General features: G+C 36.7%; 2 protein-coding genes across 7 annotated transcripts; both read left to right on the forward strand.

Moving 5' to 3' along the window:
• The first annotated feature begins 114 nt into the window (after positions 1-114).
• On the forward strand, positions 115-13,005 carry LOC142611220 (protein SEMI-ROLLED LEAF 2). 6 transcript variants are annotated; one of them, XR_012839982.1, is made up of 21 exons: positions 115-454; positions 610-928; positions 1,350-1,424; positions 3,497-3,612; positions 3,779-3,893; positions 4,043-4,171; positions 5,691-5,738; positions 6,458-6,654; positions 6,757-6,953; positions 7,094-7,389; positions 7,732-7,881; positions 7,979-8,380; positions 8,885-9,034; positions 10,153-10,228; positions 10,629-10,756; positions 10,988-11,188; positions 11,291-11,431; positions 11,495-11,620; positions 11,749-11,970; positions 12,275-12,456; positions 12,652-13,005. XR_012839982.1 is itself a non-coding variant. In XM_075783267.1 (20 exons), the coding sequence occupies exons 2-20, from the start codon at positions 782-784 to the stop codon at positions 12,394-12,396; spliced, it is 3,096 nt and encodes a 1,031-aa protein (XP_075639382.1). In that variant the 5' UTR covers positions 115-454; positions 610-781; the 3' UTR covers positions 12,397-13,005. The 6 variants fall into 6 exon arrangements, 5 of the variants coding, with proteins under 5 accessions (XP_075639382.1, XP_075639384.1, XP_075639385.1 ...); XM_075783267.1 differs by having other exon boundaries at positions 11,749-11,985; positions 12,232-13,005; XM_075783269.1 differs by having other exon boundaries at positions 12,232-13,005.
• Positions 12,480-15,092, forward strand: LOC142609322 (uncharacterized). The gene is made up of 4 exons (XM_075780893.1): positions 12,480-12,542; positions 13,621-13,739; positions 14,231-14,337; positions 14,639-15,092. Exons 1-4 carry the CDS (start codon positions 12,480-12,482, stop codon positions 14,788-14,790), a joined length of 441 nt encoding a protein of 146 aa, XP_075637008.1. The 3' UTR covers positions 14,791-15,092.
• Positions 15,093-20,919: the final 5,827 nt, after the last annotated feature.

Consider the following 20,919-nt stretch of genomic DNA (forward strand, 5'->3'; position numbering starts at 1 on the left):
AATAAATAATATAAAAAGGCGACAAAGGCAAGTAACATTTGGTTTGAACTTTGAAATACAAATACAAATACAAATATAAATAGAAAGAATGCCCCTCCCCCTCACCCTCGTTTAATAAACGCGTTTGGACATTTTTTAGTTTCTATCAATCAAGCCATTTCATTTGGCAGGGCAGGGCAGGCCACCCAACCGGACTATTAAAACTTACCATATATTCTTTCTTTCTTTCTTTCATTCATTCCCCCACACATTTATCATTATTATTCTCATTCTCATTATTAAAATTTAAAAACAAAAATCAGAGAGACAGAGAGTTAATAGCGGTAGAAAACGCTGGAATCCCGGTACAATAGTACTATTATAATAATATTGTTTACACGGTGGTCGGCTTAGCCGGAATTCAAGCTTCTGCCCTGTCCTGCCCCTTTCCACAGACAGAGAGAGAGAGAGAGAGGTAAAATCCATTTTCCTTTTAATTTTCTAATACAATCTTCTTCTTCTTCTTCTTCTTTTATGTATGCATTGTTTACAGCCAATTGTTATATTAATTTTGTAGCACCCAATGTGAATGTGAATGTGAATGTGAATCAATTACAATTGCAATTACAGGCTTGGCTAGGCTAGGCTGGGTGGTGATTGGTGATTGGATTTGAGAGAAAGAGAGAGAGAGAGAGACAGTCAGTCAGTCAGTCCATTCTCTGGGCTGGGCTGGGCTGGCCTAATAATAATAATAATAATAATTGAATTTGGTTTAGAGGGGAAGGAAAGCAGCAAATCGAAAATGAGCGTGGTTTCGGGTGTGATATCACGCCAAGTATTGCCGGCATGCGGTGGTCTCTGTTTCTTTTGCCCCGCCATGAGGGCTAGGTCTAGACAGCCTGTCAAGAGGTACAAGAAGCTCATCGCTGATATTTTCCCTCGCTTTCAGGTCTTTCTCCTCCTTCTTTAATTTTGTCACTTACACTACTGCTACTACTTATCATCATATATCATGCCTCAACAAAACATCAACACTAGAGATCTATTTTTATTGTATCATACGTAATATTACCAAAATTTGGTCTTACATGCTATTCTTCCTCCAACAAAGGGGGAAAAAGATACATCTTAAAATGAAAATTGGGTTTCCCATCTACACTCTGTTTTCTGCTCTTTCTATTGGACTTTGGTATTTATTATCAAAAGCAAAATTAATAAAAAATTAAAAAAAAGTACTTTTCTCTTTATAAACATGCTTCACGTGTAGCTCAATTAAAGTTGCCAGCACCAGTATTGTTTCTCTTTCATAATTGACTGTTCAATCTTTTCCTTGTGTTAAGTATTAAGATTTGTTCCTTATATTTTGATAGGAGGAAGGACCAAATGACCGGAAAATAGGAAAGCTTTGTGAATATACTGCTAAAAATCCATTGCGTATCCCAAAGGTATAATTGGTTTGTGCAAAGCATTATGTATCTAATAGCGTGTTGATATTCACTGATGTCAAAATCTGCAAGTACAAATTAGCGTTATTATCTAATAGTTGTTGAAAAGGTTCTCCAAGAGTTGTCTCCCATGGAGATGGTGAATTCGGATCTTACATGCTAAACATTCTTATCTTTGTTCATGGAATTAATATTTGTAAGCTTTGTTCCCACTGTTGTGCTCTCTCAATATCTTGATTTGATAACTCTCCAGGGAACTTCATCACACACAAACTCTCTAGAAAGTAAAGCTTGGTTGAAAGTGAAGCGTAAAAATATTAAAGAATTTGAGCATGAAAGATAATGAGATTCCCTCACCCACATGAAAAATAAGTCACAGACCTTTCAACAGCAAGAATTAAATGTTTGATAATTGAAAACAAGGATCCTGGTGTTCAACAAACTTCATAGAATTGTATGGTCTATGGTCACAAACTGATGGTGCAAAACGGGTTAAATCTGCATTAAACTAACCATGGATTGGCCATATTTGGCTGAGCTATTGATAATTCGGGATAATTTTTGGATACTTTGTACTATGGAAGGTTGAGCCAAACCCAAATTTATGTGAAATCCCTTCAATATGATCAAATTACATCAAGAAGCCAATTAACACATGATAGCTTGCATTTTAATGATAACTTTGTTGTTTTATTGACGTTAAACATGCATTATGCATACCTGATACGTGTCCAAGCAGAAGAAAGAGTGGAGTTGAAACATAAAAAAAAGATTTGCTATGAGTACACACCAAAAGCACCTATGTTCCGCTTGCAACCATTACAACCACAGCCTAACTTGCACGAGATTCAACAACCGTAACTAGTGGAAGTCCCAAGGGGGTGGCATCCCCCTTAACCTGGTATCCCTGGCCAAAGAGAGAAATGATTTAAACCTGTGCTGGGGCTGTAAATTGTGAATCACCATGCGCAGGCTTTTGCACCTTGCTCTTATATGCAAGTAGCTTTGAATTGGGAGTAAGCTGGAAGTAAAGTAGTATTAGTTGAAGTGAAGGGCACTAATGAGTAATAATAAGTAGATTGGAACACTGTTGGCTGAGAGGTTGGTGAACTACTATGATCTTTAGATTCCCCACCTATTTCCAATCCCAACAAGAGTAGTAGCGAGTTGCTTCCGGCTTGGCTTGTAGTCAAGGTGGAACTCCAATTGCCACAACAAAGCATTGTGGCATTTCTTCTGTATGAGTGGTGACAGCTCTATAGATTGACAACGAAGTCTAAGGCCAAAGTATTGACTTGATCCCATTGGGCACATAAGTGGCCAGGAAAGGGCAGCTTCAGTTTACTGGTGCATTTGCTTAGAAGTGAATGTTGTTGAGGTCTCTGACACCATGTTAGGAAACCAATTGCAAACAAGAAGGCTTATCCATTTTAATAAGGGAGAGCTTCGGGTATTGATTATAGCGTTACAGATAAAAGACATTATAAAAGTTTGGTCATGTTACATCAGAATGAGATAAATGTGACCGGACTAATAATGAGTTGGAGATCTTCTATAAGGTTGGTAGAAATTATTTCATATCGGTTTCTTCATATTGCCTTACTGTGAGACCATTCAACTGGTTAAATCCTTGTATTATTCTCCCAATGCTCTCCATTGTTCCCATTGGTGATTCAATATAGTGCACCAATGTGTGAGGAATTTCATATTGCCAATGGCCTCTGGTCAACTGGCACATCTGGCGAGTGAGGTCCTAGTTCAAGTCCCGTTGAGTGCATGAGTTACTTTCCAGTTGAAAAAACTTTACTGTTTGGTTTTTTCATGTTATTATATTCCAAAATTTAATCTAGAAGATATGTAAGCAATATGCAAGAAAGTTCTGATTCATAGATTATGCATCACTTCAATTGTTTTATTGGCAATTCTCTATTCTTACAATTTTTATATTTTATATTTTGTAGAAACCATATTATATAGATAGTTCTGATTACTTTTTTAATTAATAGCTCATATGTTATCAATTAGTTGAGATTTACTGCTTTTTTGATGAAAGTTGCAATTATGGTGATCAGATTACAAAGTCTCTTGAGCAAAGGTGTTACAAGGAATTGAGAAATGAGAATTTTCAATCTGCAAAAATTGTCATGTGCATTTACAGGAAGTTATTAATTTATTGTAAGGAGCAAATGTGAGTTTATCCTTCTTCCATGCTTTATACTTTTGTTTGTGTTTTGAAACAGGAAAGTTATATTGGCCCGCTTTAGTTGGAAGAAATTTATAAATTGAAGTCTTAACTTTTTGAAGCTACAAGACAACCTTAAAAGTCTACTAACCCTAGGTTGACAAATTCACAGGCCTCTGTTTGCAAGTAGCTTACTAAGCATTATCCACACTCTGCTGGATCAAATACGGCAAGATGAAATGCAAATTATAGGATGCCAAACACTTTTTGACTTTGTAAATAATCAGGTCGGTTCCCTGGCTGGTGCTTTAGTTATGATCTTTAAAATGTATTCTTCAAATGCAGGATATTCAGCTTCATTTGTAATTCATTTCCTGCTCTTCCTGTTTCTCCCTACAGAAACTTCAAACTGACTTCCTTGTATTGAATTTGGCAGAGTGATGGAATGTATATGTTTAACTTAGAAGCCTTTATTCCGAAACTGTGTCAATTAGCTCAAGAAGTGGGGGAGGATGAAAGGGCACAAAGTCTACGTTCAGCTGGGCTCCAAGCCCTTTCTTCAATGGTACTTTATTCATCATGCTGCTATTGTACTTTTAGATTCACAGCTATAAATCACCCTTTGTTTGGTCATTGAAGAAATGGAGGGTAAAAAAATACACGATCTTGAATCTTACACCTTTAAAAAAAAAATTTTATTTGAAGGTGGGTGGGAGAGAATTTCAAATAACAAAGATCTAAGATTTGAACTTTTATTTTCTATTTTATCAATGTCTAAGCAAACAAAGGCTGTAATTCTGAACTTATGTCGTTTCTGCATCACTAATGATGCTTGGATTCAAATTATTAAAAATGTCTAAGCAAACAAAGGCTGTAATATGAACGTCTTCAATTTTTAAAAATCAATTATATAAATTTTGTGATCAATCCTAACTATTTGATTAGACAAAAAGGATATGTCTACGGTAGCCCCTGTTGACTTTGGCTAACCCTAGTAAAGGAATGTTAGGTGCTTGGTCAACACTTAGTCTCTTAGTCTTGGTGAGATTGGTTAGAGCAAATAGTTGGTTTTTAGGGGAGCACTCTAATTTGGAGATCAGACAGGTAGCCCTTGCATTGGGATTTTTCCGAGTGCAGAGTGGGTTCATTATGGATATGCATACAAGTATTGATCTACCCCTGCAGAGGTGAGTTGTGATGTAAGCCTGTAAGGTTGGCCATTGAGTGTTGTTTTCAAGATGACATTCTTTGCATTGCTTGAAATATAAGGATCTAGGGTGATACCTTGAGAACGTATCTCAAAATTAGTTAGATGTGTGACTGGGCATACTACAGATACCTTGTCACTGCTGTGGCTGGTGGTGGAATTTGAGGATCATGGCACATGTCACTCCTGATGGCCTCCTGGTGTTAGGGAATGTTGCATATGGAATGGGTCAACAGCTCAAAAATATAGGGACATGAGTTCAAGTTGGTTTAAAGCTGGCCTTGGTTTAGGCAGGAATAGAAGGTTGCTGGATGATCATAATTTTGCCTTATGCTTAGTACAAGTTTGGATGGTTGCAATCTTCTTTCTGGATATGCCTTGACGTGTTCTGATAAGTCCAATTAGGAGAAGAAAAATAAAGAGGGCATAATTATTGAATTGCCTTCACTAATGTTCCATTTCTTTGTTTTCTTCTTGCAAAGTTGGGAAAAAGTGCACTTGTGCTCAATTCATGCTTATTCTCAATTTTTGCTGCAAAGCATTATTATGCCGTCATGTATGCAAAATTGATTCTTTCATGTCTCTTTGTTTCATCATGCAACAACAACCAAACCTTAGTCCCAAAATTTTGCAATATCTCTGTTTCATCATAATTATTAATTGACCTCACTGATGTTTCATTTCTTTGTTTTCTTCTTGCGTAAAGATTGGATTCCTATATATAATTTTCCTTAAGAATATGTTGAAATCATTGCAGAAATACCCATATCTTCTGTTTTAATTTTTGTTTTTCCCTTTATAAAGCTATGTATTCTCCCTTGTTAGCATCCCACATACTATATTTTAATGGGATTGGATTATCTATTTTTCTTTGTAGGTTTGGTTTATGGGCGAATTCTCTCACATTTCAGTCGAGTTCGATAATGTAAGGAGATTCAGACTTATGCAAATCTTAATCCAAGTTTATCTACTTCTTTTTTGAACTGCACAGAGCAGCTTCTTGGTTATAAATATATTCTGTGTTTGACGTGCATACACAGCAGAGCATTTAATGTAGAATATATATACACTCACAATCATTCTATTTTTCACTGGGAATCTGCTACATGACTGGTGCACTTAATTGTGTCTGAAATAAGAGTTCAACTTTGGATAAATCTTATGAACCTCTACCTGACATCTATGCCTTTGTGTCCTAGTTCTGTTTTGTAGCCTGTTATATACTGAAATTATTGAGCTATTGTGGTTTGTTGTATCCTCTATAAAATTTTTTTTGCAGCTTCTATAGGACTCTATAGGGTTTTATGTATACACTTAACCGTGATTATTCTGGAAGAATTATTCTACCACAATTAAGATTGTTAAATTTATCGTTCTCTAATTCCTCAATTACTTTAATAAGTAATAACTGTCACATACTTTATCATTTAGCTCCGGATTTACAGGTTGAAAAATATAGGTGTGTCACTGATATTGGAGGGTCTAGAACAGTTTAGCTCACATTTTCTTTATATCTTATTGACATTGCATGTAAATTTGTACAAGTGAAGCAGCTCTTGTTCATTACCATTTCGTTACACAATGCTATTTAGTAACCTATGTGGTCCTTTGACATTTTTTTTCTTTTGATATTCAACAAAACAGGTTGTTTCAGTGGTCTTGGAAAACTATGGAGGTCCTAATAAAGAGTCAGAGAACATGGACCATGACAAGCAAGGTCCCCAGAATCGTTGGGTGCAAGAAGTCCTAAAAAATGAGGGTCATGTCTCTCATTCACCAGATATCATAATTAGGGTTCCTTCTTGGAGAACAATTGCGAACGAAAAAAGCGAAATACATATGTCAGTATAATATCTGTTGGCAGCAAATACTGCAAACGCTTCATAGGAGTTTTGTTTTTAATTCTTCAACTGTCAATGACTCGTCCTGGTTTTCTTTCACAGAGAAGATGCCAAGAATCCTTGCTTTTGGTCTAGGGTCTGCCTGCATAACATGGCCAAGCTAGCCAAGGAGGCTACAACAATGCGGCGTGTTCTAGAATCTTTGTTCCGTTACTTTGACAGTGAGAATTTATGGTCCCCTGAACATGGTCTTGCCTTGCCAGTCCTAAAGGATATGCAGTTTTTAATGGATAATTCTGGTATTTATAACTCAACTCATTTTGGATTTTGAGGTTCTTTACTGTTGTTTTTAAACATTAATACTGTTGCCCTACCCTTCAATTTTAGTTTTACTTTGATGATTAACAGCTCCTGCATTTTTCTTCTTTACCTCTTGCAGGGCAAAATACACATTTCTTGCTTTCCATTTTAATTAAGCATCTTGATCATAAAAATGTCCTTAAAAAACCCAAAACACAGCTTGACATTGTTCAGGTTACCTCCTCCCTTGCTCAAGATGCAAAGGTCAACCCTTCTGTAGCAATGATTGGTGCATTAAGTGATGTCATGAGGCATTTGCGGAAGAGCATACATTGTTCACTTGATGATGCGAATCTTGGAGCTGACATCATAAATTGGAATAGAAGCTTCAGGGAAGTGGTGGATGACTGCCTTGTGCAGTTATCACATAAGGTGGTAATTATATTCCACAGCTCCTAAATCAATTTAATATCCAAAATTTTATGGTCTAGAACTACGCTTGTTATTGTTTTCTATTCACTTTTCAATTTAAAATATTATTGTTTTTTATACTATAAAATACTATAACATGTACTTCAAAAATGTTGATTTATATGTTAATTGATTGAAGTATCCAGGCTATATCATATCCTAAAATTTTCAAGAATTGACATATCCCGATGTATGTATTGTATTATATACATATCCTGTGTTGGTGATTCCTAATTCTGCTGACATTGACTCTCATTAGTTATTATTTGAGTTTTCAAATAAAACTGAGTTGCAATTGGCCCACAGATTGGTGACGCAGGCCCAATTCTTGATAATATGGCTGTGATGTTGGAGAACATCTCAACTATTACAGTTCTAGCCAGAACTACTATTTCAGCTGTTTACCGTACTGCTCAAATTGTAGCCTCCTTACCCAATTTGTCATATCAAAATAAGGCAAGACGCAGCACCTATTTTTCTATTGGTTTTTCATCCTCAACTACTTTTTAGCTTTAGATATAATTCTGCATTTAAAATTTCTTTCTTTCTGTAGGCTTTCCCTGAGGCTTTGTTTCACCAATTACTCCCAGCTATGGTCCATCCAGACCACGAAACACGAGTTGGTGCACATCGAATCTTTTCTGTTGTTCTTGTGCCATCGTCGGTTTGCCCTCGTCCATCCTCATCTATTCCACGGACGCTTTCAAGAACCGTCTCTGTCTTTTCTTCTTCAGCTGCCCTTTTTGAGAAGCTAAAGAAGGACACGTTTTTGTCAAAGGAAAATGTTTTTCAGGACAACAAAGAAAATGGTGTTAGTGAGGAGGAACCAAGAAATCTTAATAATGATATGCTGAATAGATTGAAATCATCCTACAGTCGAGTATATAGTATGAAAAGCCCCCTTGTGTCTATGACAACCGATGGAAATGCTGTGATCAATTCAAATAAAGAAATGGTAAGTTTTTGGAAATGTCTTTACCATCTCAGGTATCCATATCCGTTACATCATAGGGCTTGCTCATTAAGGCATGCCCTGGTTACCCCACCCTGTCATAGAATCATAGTGTAGTTGTTGCTCCTAAGGGTGACTTGTGCTTTATGTTGGTGTTGGATGTCACTGGGCACATAGAAGTAGAGGGTAGTCTCCTTAAATACATTATATTTAAAATCTGTCGCACTGATTCAATTGCTATCTAAAGTTATATATTTACTGGCCTAGGAATCAGTTCAGAGCCAAAAGTTCGGCTGGAATAGGGGCCTAGGCTTTATATGTTAGCTATCAGGGTTACTGGGATTGGATAGGAATGCAACAAATTTCTGGCCCTAATCTATATCAAGCCCCTCTGTAATTTATAGGTCGGATTTCATGCTGTCAGTTATCAGTTGTTAAAAAATGGTCTTACTTTGATGTACCATCAAATCTAATGTGACTTTTTTTTTTATGAATATTAAACTTCAGGAGGTTAATTCCCTGAGGCTCAGCAGCCACCAGATTACTCTGTTGCTTTCATCAATTTGGGCTCAGTCCATCTCTCCTGCAAATTCTCCTGATAACTATGAAGCAATTTCTCATACATACAGTCTTGTAGTGCTGTTCTCTCGAGCCAAGGTAATTGCTCAAATAATGTTAAATAGAGTTTAGCTTTTCTTCTATATAAACTGATGCTGCTATTTTTGGTCAGGTTCTTTTCTTTTGATAATAATCCTTGTTATTAGCATGTTTGAGCTGTACTTTTGAAAGTGCTTCATGCGTTTCTATGTCCCTCAGAAGTCAGAACCAGGAAATACTAATAATTATTGTCATGTTAATCAAAGAAGCCATCTGAAGCATATCTACAGCTAGGATATTAATTTTATAGGGGTATTTGGGTCATAACACTATTTTGTAATTTCAAGAAGCAGTTTTGGGTATGTTCATTTCACTTTTGGGCTGTTTAGATATGATATTAATGCCATGTTTTTGGAGCATAATTTATTAATCAGGTCAATTAGTCTCATAAACTCCTAATTGTGCCTAGGAACCTCAAAACAGTTGTGAGAGTGGCTTTAATCTTTTCTAGAGTACGTTAGTCCAGAAGAATGATAGTAAAGCTTTCCATATCTACAATTAGTTTTGAAAGAGGGCAGGTCATTTACGTGAATTTTGTGAAGATTCTAGTGTGAAATTTTTTTGTTCTTTTTTGCTTAGCAAAATACTTGATTAGTTTGGATTTCTCTACTAAACCTTACTTGGGCTTTATTTATTACTTGTTCTTCTAGAAAGCTTGTTTCATCTTTCATAGATGGTGTTAACAGCAATTTGGATGAACTGCGATTTAAACTTTCAAATGATGCCTGCAACTTAATAGGTTTCCATGGGGTGCAAATAGAGGACATTGCTACTAAATACATATACGTTGAGCCTTAAATAGTTACTTACAAAATGAACTAGTTCTTTGGATGGGTTCTAGTCACATAAATTAGAATAGTATTAGTAATCATATATTCTACTTATCAGAAATGACTTTGGAGGAACCTCCTATGTTTTTCTTTGCCACATTAAAATGTTTCTTTTTTTTTTTTGGACGGGTTAAGAGGTTAGAGGGGTTGTACCCTAGAGATGATAGGAGGTGTAAAGTGACTGAAGGATCATTGGCAAGGAACTTCCTGTGTTTTTTACATTAATTATGTATTAAGTTTTAATGAGCTTTATTGTTCCCTTCTATTATGGTTTAACATTTCTTGCAGAATTCCAGTAATGAGGTTCTGGTTCGAAGTTTTCAGTTAGCATTTACACTGCGAGACATTTCTCTTAATGAAAGAGGTCAGCTTTTGAATTTGTTATTCTACTTTCAATCCCATATGTCTAGATGGACTAGGTTTGAATTTTCTATCCTACGAGTGGACAAGCATGTATTGCATGTTCTAGTTACAGCTTGCACTTGTTGCATAACATGGGGAGAGTAGAGTAAGAAGCTACAACAATGCCATTGGTAGGCATAGATATACAGGCTTTAGAATGTTTAACTATTAAGAACTGATTGGACTTTTTAATTCTCTTTTGACAAAGTGATTGGATTCGGGTATAATTAGCTTGTGGTTTATTCATTTTTCGCTTTTTTTAGTCAATTACACGCATACTCATGAAGCAAAGAATGAACAAGCTAGATCTTACATTTATTGGATCTCAACTCTTCAGCTACCATATCTCACTTCTATTGCAGGGTCACTACCACCTTCATGTCGCAGATCCCTCTTTACCTTGGCAACTTCAATGATTCTTTTTTCTTCAAAAGCATACAATATTCTTCCTCTTGTTTATAGGGCCAAGACAGCACTTACAGATAAAATGGTAGGTATGAGTCATCGCTGGTGAAGCTGTAATCATTGGTTAACATTGTTATTCATTTACTTAGCAATAGCAGGCCTAAAAGTTCCAATATTTTTTGCAAGGACTAGATACATGTAACTTGTTCATGTGACTAATTGTTGAAGTGATGAATATCAAGCACATGGTTTGTGGTGATTAAACACCTCTCAAGTCAAATTTCTTAATGTTTGCCTTAAATCATGCTGGACTCAGGTTGATCCATTCCTATGTTTGGTGGAGGATTGTAAGCTACAGGCTGTTAAAACTGGATCTCACCATCCTGCAAACGTTTATGGATCTGAAGAAGATGATAATTCAGCTCTGAAATTTCTTTCAGATTTAGATATCACTGAAGACCAAACTAGGGAGTCCTTTGCTTCTGAGATTGTAAAGAGCTTGGAAAATTTATCAGAAGTAAAGCGTTTATATAAATTTTACACATCTTAGACTGCCTTGAATGAATAACTTGTTTATACTGTTATCTTCTATTATAATATTTTTTGGCATTTTTTGCAGTCTGAGTTGTCCACTATAAGGGAGCAGCTACTCCATGAATTTTTACCTGAGGATGTGTGTCCACTAGGAAGCCAGTTGTTCGTGGGTAGTCCACATAAAATATGTCAGGTTGATCAGAAGAATAGTGAATCTGTTAAGGAGGTAATGACTTCAAGTTATGTCCATTAATGCTTGGACTTGCATGACTTTGTTGTTGTCTTTCAGGTTGCTCCAATTTTTTCAATGGACGATGATTTGTTGGCAGATTCATTTGAAAGTCAAACCAAACATAATTCAGAGTTGGTGACAGAAACTCCCTATCTTTTGAGTGTCAATCAATTTCTAGAATCAGTATGTTAGCCATTTCATACCCTCTTACTTAGTGTCTACTGCTTTATAGAGTACCAATGTAAGGGATATTCAGATTGAGAAGTGGTTTCTTACAACATAATTTTTAATAGTGTGCTTTATATGCACAGGTCTTGGAAACGGCACATCAAGTTGGAAGAATTTCTGTCTCAACTGCACCTGATGTGCCTTACAAGGAAATGGCCCGCCACTGTGAGGCACTACTCTTGGGAAAGCAGCAGAAGATGTCCAATGTGATGATTATCCAACAGAAACAGGAAAGTGGGAAGAACTTTAGTTTACAAATTCATGAGCCTGAGGTGAAGAAGATGTCAACCTATCCCCAGGTTGATGTAAGTTATTATGGGGTACTTTCTTGTTCTAGTAAACTTGAATTGAGCACATACTTGCATGATATTTGAACCGTGCAACATACATCTCTAGTTGGGACTAGGTTATGTTGTATGCATATGTACTCTTCTTGTTTCCCATTTGCTTGCAAATATATTAGAAGTCTTAAGAAGGTGCACGTTTGGGCTTAAAGGTCTTAAAACATTGCCTAATGCCTTCACTCAAGTGAAGCTTCTAACATTGTGGACTCAAATGATATGCAGGCTGGCAATCCTTTCCTTGACGAAAACTTTGTTTCCAATTCAGGCCAACCAACCCCTGGTCCTGTTCCGATGCTGTGTGCAGCAGAATACCAGCATCATCCCCACTTGTTCAGACTACCGGCATCAAGTCCATTTGATAACTTTCTAAAAGCTGCTGGCTGTTGAGTGTCTTGAAGTGTAAAGACACATTTTGGTGGGTTAGATGAGAAAAACATCAATACTCAAGTGAGCTCTTGGTCTTAAACTCAATGGCTTGGCTTCCCATCCCAGCTATGGGTATCCGGTCCATCTCACTTCTTACTCTACAGCCTGTGATTGCTTCTTAGTATGTTGCAGAATCACTGTTTGTAATTAGCATTTACTGAGGTTGTTACTTGTTCACATCCTATTCTTTAATTGCTATCCATTTTATTTTTATAGATGTCCAGATTCAGGATGAGGTCTTCTTCTTGCTTCTTCTCCTCCCTAGGTATGATGAGTTTCAAAGCTGTGGTTGACAGTTTCTCGTTCCAACAAGTTGAATTCTTTGCCTACAATGTAAAAATTAAAAAAGATCTACCAATTTGGTGTACGTAGAGTTCAGCTTGATTATATGTATAATTTTTTTGGGATATCAAACCCATCTCTCAAAGTAAACTCTGGCTTCAATTCTACTACTATATAGAAGGGAAGAAATTTTTTTTTTTTAATTGGATTGTAAGATTCTTTATTATTGTTATTACAATTTTTTTGAACTGGTGCAATGGATAAAATATTGCATTATGATTGTTATTATAGCGCATGTCATATTATTGCAAAATAGAAAAAGAGATGGTGATAAAAGGTAGGAAAAGGTAGGGGCAAACCTAGGGCTCCTGTTTCTTCTCCACGACGACACCGTCAGATTGCTGGGCTGGAGTTGATTGTAAGGTGATGGGTATAGTATGTTTTAGTAAAGCCCAGACAAGTTCAAGTTCCTTTCCGCAAGCCCAAATATGGCCAACCAGCCTGAAGGTACCAGGCATGAATATAATAACAAAAATGAGCCTCAACCTCAACCTCAACCTCAAAATCAAAAGAAGAATGGATACTGACTTAATTAATTCTTGCCTTGGCGAAGAAGAAGAACCACAACCCAGTGGAGTGACTGGAGAGATTATACCCAGTGGATGTGAAGTCCAATTGTCACCGCTTTTTTATTTTTTAAACTGTTTTTCAACATATAGATGAAATAAATATAGAGTAGAGGTTGGGCCCAAAGTAAAACTAGTTCCTTAAAAAAAAAAAAGAAAAGTAAAACCTAAACCGGATATGTGATCTAGGTCCGGGTCTGGGCCAGGCCCAGCGGTTTACAAGTTGCAAATTACAAAATACTAGTTTTTCGTTTTGGCGGTAGAAACTAGAAAGTAGAGAGTATTATATAAAACCAAATATATACATAAATTGGTAAAGGTGTCATCGAAACGAATTCAGGAAGCTTCAAGAATCAGCAACAGGAACACCGAAACGCAAAGTGCTGTGGTGTGTTGGTCAGTTCTCTTTCTCTTCCATATCTTCTTTTATCTTTATGTATGGTCTGTTTGTTTGAATGATCGTAACTCTTATGCTTTCTGTTTGAACAATTTTAATTTTAATAGTAATAATAATTATAAGAAACATCATCATATTCCATTCCATTCCATTCCTGGGTGGTGTAGGGTTCCAATTTCTCAGTTTAGATTTGTCTTTTTTGTTTGTATGGTTGCGACTCCATGATGTTTCATCTGTTGCAGAATTGAACTTAATAAATAATAGGTTTTTACATTTCAAGCTTTAATTACAAAAGGTTTAGCTCTCACTCTCTCTCAAACTCTACTAAACTTTAGTTGGGAGGGAGTGAATTATTTCTTTGCTTATTATGATGAAATTAGAGTGTTAATTAGTAGACTCTCAAACTCTAAAGTACTATATATACATATATATTTATATATATATATATTAATTAAGTTATTTAATTAGCTTGAAATGGAAATGGATGCAGTTTGAAGATGGGTGGTGCAGCCAAGTACATCATATCTGCAGTTTTGGGATCCTTTGCAATTTCATTTGCATTCGACCATATTCTTGCTGACAAGAAGATTTTTGGGGGCAAGTTCTTTTCTTTCTCAATTCCCCTCCACTCAACTGCTAAAAAAAGTAACTACCCTACCACATGCACATCACATAAGACTATTAGAGTAGTAGTCCATAAGAAAAAGACTACAAACGAAACATCCCCCCAGCCAATTGAAGACTAAACACAGGAGGAGTGCGTGTAGGCGTAGCTTTAGTTTTATGACAGGAAGGGAAGCTCCTCCAATTCACCAGTTTAATTATATATGTTCAACTACTGCATCTCGTGGTTTAAATTAAAATTAATACCATTAGTTGATTTATTTTTCCATTTCAGGAACTACCCCAAAAACTGTTGCAAACAAGGAATGGTTGGAAGAAACTGACAGGAAATTCCAGGCATGGCCTCGCACTGCAGGTCCACCTGTGGTAATGAATCCCATCAGCCGCCAGAACTTCATTGTCAAGTCCCGCCCTACTGAATCTTGAAGGTTTTGTCTTTTCAGTTATTGTTCATATTTAATACAACTTCCTACTCCTAAACCCATGTTTTTCCTGTTTTAAACTTGATTCAGATCTTAATGTCTTTGCTGCACTTTTATTCCTGTACTCGTCCCAGTTATGGGTTTGTTTGATAGTGTGTGAACATGGGTTCGTTTGATAGAGAGCGAAACTTAACTAGAACCCAACCAAATAAATTTAAGTGAGGAAATGTGACCCAGTTATGGGTTGTTTTGATGAAGCTGTGAAACTTAGAACTGAGTAAATGTGAAGAAATCGTGAGTTTCTCATTCTCTCTCTTTTATTTTCATGTTTGATGTTTGCTCATAATATAAATCCATGTAGAGCTAGTTCTGGTACCTAATAAATTTTCAGCAAGATGTGGCTATGATGAGCAAGAAGGAATGGAGATAATTGACTAGTTCTTAGGGCTTACAAAATTTTTTGGGGGCTAATTTTTTACTTTATATTCAATAATCAGCTCTCCAGAGATTCTAAAAACTCTTAAGGAATCATTTTCCCAGAAGTCCCTTTGGTTTCACCCATGTAAAACCACTCAAACAAAGCTTCGCCTTCTCTTTAGTAATCCTTCTCTCTGCCTCTCTTATTTTTGAAATAATTTATTTTTCAGCCGGGGATTGGGTTATAATAAGCTGAACTGGATCTCTCCTAGTCCTTGGTTTGAATTATTTGTTTCTGTTTTTTTTTTTTAGGTCTCAAACTCTCAATATCCAAGCACTATATATCCAGTTATAATATCCAGTTATTCTTCCATGAAATTTTAACCTATCAGTTTCCTTGTGATTTGGTCCATCACGAGAGTTTCACACGGTAGATCATAGCGACTCAAGCGAAATCCAAAGAGCTATCACATTCACAAAATGGTGCACTTGATGAGCACATTCCATATTTTAAATAAGTTGGCGAGGATCTAGCAGGTTAGTCTTAATTTTCAAGCACTTCTTTAAATGAATCTGGTTAGTAAATATCTACATGGGTCTGCTAACCCCTTTTAAATGGGCCATTTTGATGGTTGGACAAATGTGTTCGCCCAAGGTGAAAGCTGTTAGCGCACACATGGGTTTTATTACACACAAAAGATATTCTTTTAAATTTTCCTCTTTTGGTTTATGTATATCCAATAAGCTCTCTGGAGGATGGTTATTTAGGCTTAGAGCACTCACATCATGAGTGCAAAATACAAAAACGTTGTAAAATTTACACAATATGCCTAAAATTCACACGCATTAGATAATGCATTGCATTGTTGTGTAAATATTCAAGCAGCTGTGTATATACACGGTTATTATAGCTTTCTATCATATTATTTTATTATTATTATTATTTATTTTGGTTCATTTCTCTCTCTCTCTCTCCCTCTCTCTCTCTACACAACTAAACTCCTCTCCTTCACTTCTCCCTCTTTGTTCGTTCCGCCTCAACTCTCTCATCTCTCCCATCTCAGCTCCAATGATTCTCAATTGTTCATTCTCTTCACCACAGAGTAAGAATGATCTGAACACAAAATTGACTCAAAATCAACAAAAAATTAAAGCAAAATCAACAACAATAATCAACCCAAAATCAAAAGAAATTCAAACTAAATTCAACAGAAAATCATAGTAGCATTTATCCTCAACGTAGAAAACTCATTTCACCTTAACCCAACTTCATCTTGACCCATTTCATCACAACCCAAAAAACTCATGTTTGAGTCATGTGTGAGATCAAACGATAAACATAGAGAGAGTTGCTGTCGTGGCACGATGTACTCGTGATTCCTTAGAGTTGTTGCCAATTAGATTGAAAGAAAGAAGTTGGGTCTTGGCTGGGTCAAATTAAGAAGAGGATGGTGGATCAAATTGAGAGAGATGGAGGACGACTAGGGTTGTCCACCATTCACCCAGACCCAAAGACCCACCTGAACTTGATGCTCTCCACCCAATAAATGCCCGATCCAAATGGTGGTTCGGTGAGTCGTGGGTTGCCGACGCCAAGACCTGATACTGTTGGTTTGAGTGGCAGTTTTGTTGTCTGAGAAAGTGACGAACTAGACCCGCCCAAAGACTTGTTCTCTCCTAGTTAGAAATTGCTAATTTCGATCAAAAATCTGGTAAGCCCGAACTCAAGCTCCAGCGATCTAAGGAGATCTTAGCCAGATCTCAACAGATCTAGCGAGATCTCGGCCAGATCTCGATAGATTCGGAGGATTATCGATCATATCTCTTTAGATCCAGTCAGATTTGACGAGATCTAGCAAGATTTTGACCAAAATCCAGAAAGATTTACAAACCCGAAACCGACCAATACACACTTGAAACTGATAATACTAGATCCTGCCAATCCAAAACTCCATTCAGGTTGGTTGCGGGTTAAAATTCCCCCCACTCAATACTGTCGGGTCGAGTCTAGGTTGGGTACAAACTTGCCCCAACCTGACCCCTAGACAACTTTAAGGACAACAATGGTGAAGAAATTAAGTTGAGAGAAGAGAGATGTTTGAGATGAAGAAGTTAAGAGATGAGAGAATGAAGAGGTAGAGATGAGAGACACGTTTGAGTCTTTAAGAAGAGAGAGAAGATAACTGAGAGATGAGAGAAAACAAGAGAAAATAATAATAATAATAAAAAAATAAAAAAATAATGATTATTTAAATAGAATGAAGTGTAGAATAGATAATCTGATGTGAGTGTTTTGTAAAAATAGGTTAGTAAAAAAGAAAAAGAAAAGAAAAGAAAAGCAAGTTTTTATACTAAAATAGATAGAAAAATTGATGTGAATGCTTTTACGGGAAGAAATGAGAAAACCATTAGTTAGGCCATAGGGGTCTCTTGATATTCAAGTATATCTTCCAACCCCTAAATTTCTCTTCAAAGCCTAATATATATATTACTCGAGTAAACTTATGTCACATATTATGGCACAATGGGACATTGCATACCAAAACCTAAATACTGATAGCCCAATTAATTTGTCAATTAGTAAAGCAAAGCTTAGGAATAGGTCAAAATAATGTATCATCATAAGATAGACATTGTGGCAGAGTGCCTAACACATTTCTTATGCTTTTTTTTATAGAAAAAAACACATTTCCTATATTTAACCGAACTTCCAGACTCATGTTTCTAGTTTGAAGGGCTCTTTTGGATAGACACCATTGTAAGTTTCTTTAAAAACCTTCTCCCATCTCTCCGTGTGTGTGTTACAAATACTTAGGGGTTGTTTGGTTTTTGTGTTTCCATCACCCATAATTTTGTTTCCATCACCTATAACTCAAAAATGGTGGGACCCATGGAGAGAAAGCTTGATTGGATTTGTTTTCAAGTTTTGTTTCCATCACTCAATTCTCTGATTTTTGAGTGATGAGTTATGGAAACTGAAAACACATTTTAGGTGTTTTCAAGTTATGGAAACAAAGTTTTGATGACATTTTAGTAAATACACACACATTGAGGATCCCACTAGCCGCAACTTTTGACTTCACTCTCCTCTTTTCTTTTCTTTCTTTTTCTTTCTTCTCCAATATTCTTCAGTTTGTTCTTTCTTCTTCTTTTTTTCTTCCTTTTCGCCAAAATCTTGTCATTTCGTTCTTTTTTTTTTTTTGTTCTTCATCACAGAACAAACATGAATAGGTTTCAAAATACCCATTACTTGTTTAGATTTCTTAATTGTACTTCTCAAAACCCAAGAATAAGAAGAACAAGAATAATCACCTCCTCACGCATGCAGTCACTAATCAGAGCTCACCCAACCCGTGCCGCCCCGACCTTGGAAAACCATTCTCACGCCACTGCACTGATCGTCGGAGGTTTAGTGAGATTGGTTCAGGTTGAAAGGGATGTACTTGGTGGAGAAGAGGTGGAAGTAGGTTGGGTTGTTGCAGCGAGCCTCGTTGCAGATGTATTCATCAAGTGGGTTGCGGGGTTTAGAGATTGAGATGGGTTTTGGCTGTTGTTGCGGTGGAGGAGATGGGTTTGTGGAAACTTTGATGAAATGGGGTTTTGGGAAATGGGGTTTTGGAGATGGGGTTTTGGGTTTGATGGAGAAGAAGGAGGAGGTAGATGAAGAAGAAGAACAAGAATAATTACCTCCTCATGGGTAGGCTAATAGAAATCACTGGGTGAGGAGTCAGGCATGGGTCTCACAAAAAAGTAGGAAAAAATTGAGTGATGAGAAGCTAAAAAAATGTGCCAAACGGGTGGGTATATAAAATTGGGGTATTTTAAGTGATGAGTGATAAGTGATGAATGATGAAAATTGAGTGAAGAGTGGTGAAAACAAAAAACAAAAAACAAAAAACAAACAAACAGCCCCTTAGTATTCTCAAAAAAAAAAAAAAAAAAAAAAGGTTTCTAGTTTGAATCACGATTTTAACCTTTACTTAGGTTAGAGCATTTGCATCAGTTCATGCAAAATTTTCTTCTATTTTACACTAAAAAACTTACTTTTTTTTTTTTTTTACACACCCACTTTTACAAACCCCTCACATTAGTTGTTTATTATACACGTTTGCTCAAATAAAATATTTATTTCCTTCCCACCTTCATCTCTCTCACAGCCATCGGAATCCAAAGAAAACCAGTTAAAAAAAAAAAAAACCCAATCAAAAAAATCCAACACAACCCGGCACAGCCACCGTCGACGCCTCCGGCCTCCAATCACATCGGAATCCAAAGAAAACCAGAAAAAAAAACCCAATCAAAAAAATCCAACACAACCCGGCACAGCCACAGTCGACTCCTCCGGCCTCCAATCACACCGGAATCCAAAGAAAACCTTAAAAAAAAAAAAAAAAAAAAAAAAACCCATTCAAAAAACCCACCAAACCCACCGATCCTTCGAGCCTCACCCACACCCACACCCAAACCCATTCGTCGCCCACCGATCAGCCACCGATCAGCCACCCTTCAACAAACCCACCGATCCGTCGAGCCAAACCCACCGATTCGTCGAGCCTCACCCACACCAGAAAAAAAAAAAAAAAAAAAACCAACGAATCGGAGCAAGATCGACGCCTCACAGCACCGCCCCCTCCTCGCGATGGCCGTCCGGCGACTCGGCTTGCTTGACCTTGCTCTTATCGGCGGCGACGGCAATCGGCGGCTAGAGGAAAAAAATGGATGAGATGAGAGAATGAGAGAGGTGCTGTGTCTGAGAGAGAGAGAGAGAGAGAGAGAGAGGGAGGGAGGTGAGAGTCAGTTGGGAGGAGAGAGAAAAAACAATAAAAAAAACATATACATCTGCTACAGTACCCATGTAAATTTACACGGTACTGTAGCATAGTGGATGATATAGATGAGTTTAAATGAGTTTAGAGGGATTGATGTAGGGGCTTTTTTGTTTAAAATGTGTAAAATTAATGATTTTTTCTCATTTTACACATTTATACTCACTTATCCATCCACTGATGTGGATGCTCTTAGGAATCTTTGAGACCTTTGGTAATAAATTTTAAAATCAAATAGATATAAATGATTAATCACACCTTAAAATTTTAATTAATTATTGGTGATGAACATTTACACACGAATTTACCCTAATAAGATCCCCATATCCATAAAGTATATACATCCAAAAACATGTGTTGTCAAATCGTGAAGTCGATCCTGAAATCCAAAGAGGACACATGTATGTCTTTATGCATGTCTGTCTATATAAAATTGTCTGTCTATATAAAATTGTTGGAGGTTCGATAATCGATATCATCGCTGAGAACTTAGAAGTATTTTGTCTTTCTTATAAAAAGAAAAAAAAAAAAAAGAAGTATTTTGTCTTAAAAGTGACATTTCATAGATACATAAAAATACAAGCAACTAAAATAACTTCTTTTATCTTTATCTACTCATGAGTCTGTATTCTGCACATGGTGTGCAGGGCAGGCTGCTTGGACTGCGGTTGTTCTTTGATGAATTACCCTAACCCGAAAAAAGTCATCTTATTAGTTGATTGACCCTTCAGGTGCTTCATACCCATCTGGCTATCCATATTTCTACAAAGTTGACAAATTAGCTGACTGTTCACTGTGTGTGTGGGTGTGTGTATTTGCGTGCGTGACACAGAGAGAGTTAAAAGTTCTGAGTTGCACGTCTCATAAGACAAGGTAACAGCAAATAAGAG

The sequence above is a fragment of the Castanea sativa genome, chromosome 9 (assembly GCF_040712315.1).
Source record: "Castanea sativa cultivar Marrone di Chiusa Pesio chromosome 9, ASM4071231v1".
NCBI classification, from domain to species: domain Eukaryota; kingdom Viridiplantae; phylum Streptophyta; class Magnoliopsida; order Fagales; family Fagaceae; genus Castanea; species Castanea sativa.

Bases quoted from the DNA above. Each gene is read 5' to 3' on its own strand.
- LOC142611220 (XM_075783267.1), top strand. From the start codon at position 782: ATGAGCGTGGTTTCGGGTGTGATATCACGCCAAGTATTGCCGGCATGC. The intron at 6,954-7,093 runs GTATTTATAACT...TACCTCTTGCAG, and splicing joins GTTTTTAATGGATAATTCTG to GGCAAAATACACATTTCTTG. The intron at 11,621-11,748 runs GTATGTTAGCCA...TTATATGCACAG, and splicing joins TCAATCAATTTCTAGAATCA to GTCTTGGAAACGGCACATCA.
- LOC142609322 (XM_075780893.1), top strand. From the start codon at position 12,480: ATGGCTTGGCTTCCCATCCCAGCTATGGGTATCCGGTCCATCTCACTT. The intron at 12,543-13,620 runs GTGATTGCTTCT...ACTAGAAAGTAG, and splicing joins CACTTCTTACTCTACAGCCT to AGAGTATTATATAAAACCAA. The intron at 13,740-14,230 runs GTCAGTTCTCTT...AAATGGATGCAG, and splicing joins CAAAGTGCTGTGGTGTGTTG to TTTGAAGATGGGTGGTGCAG.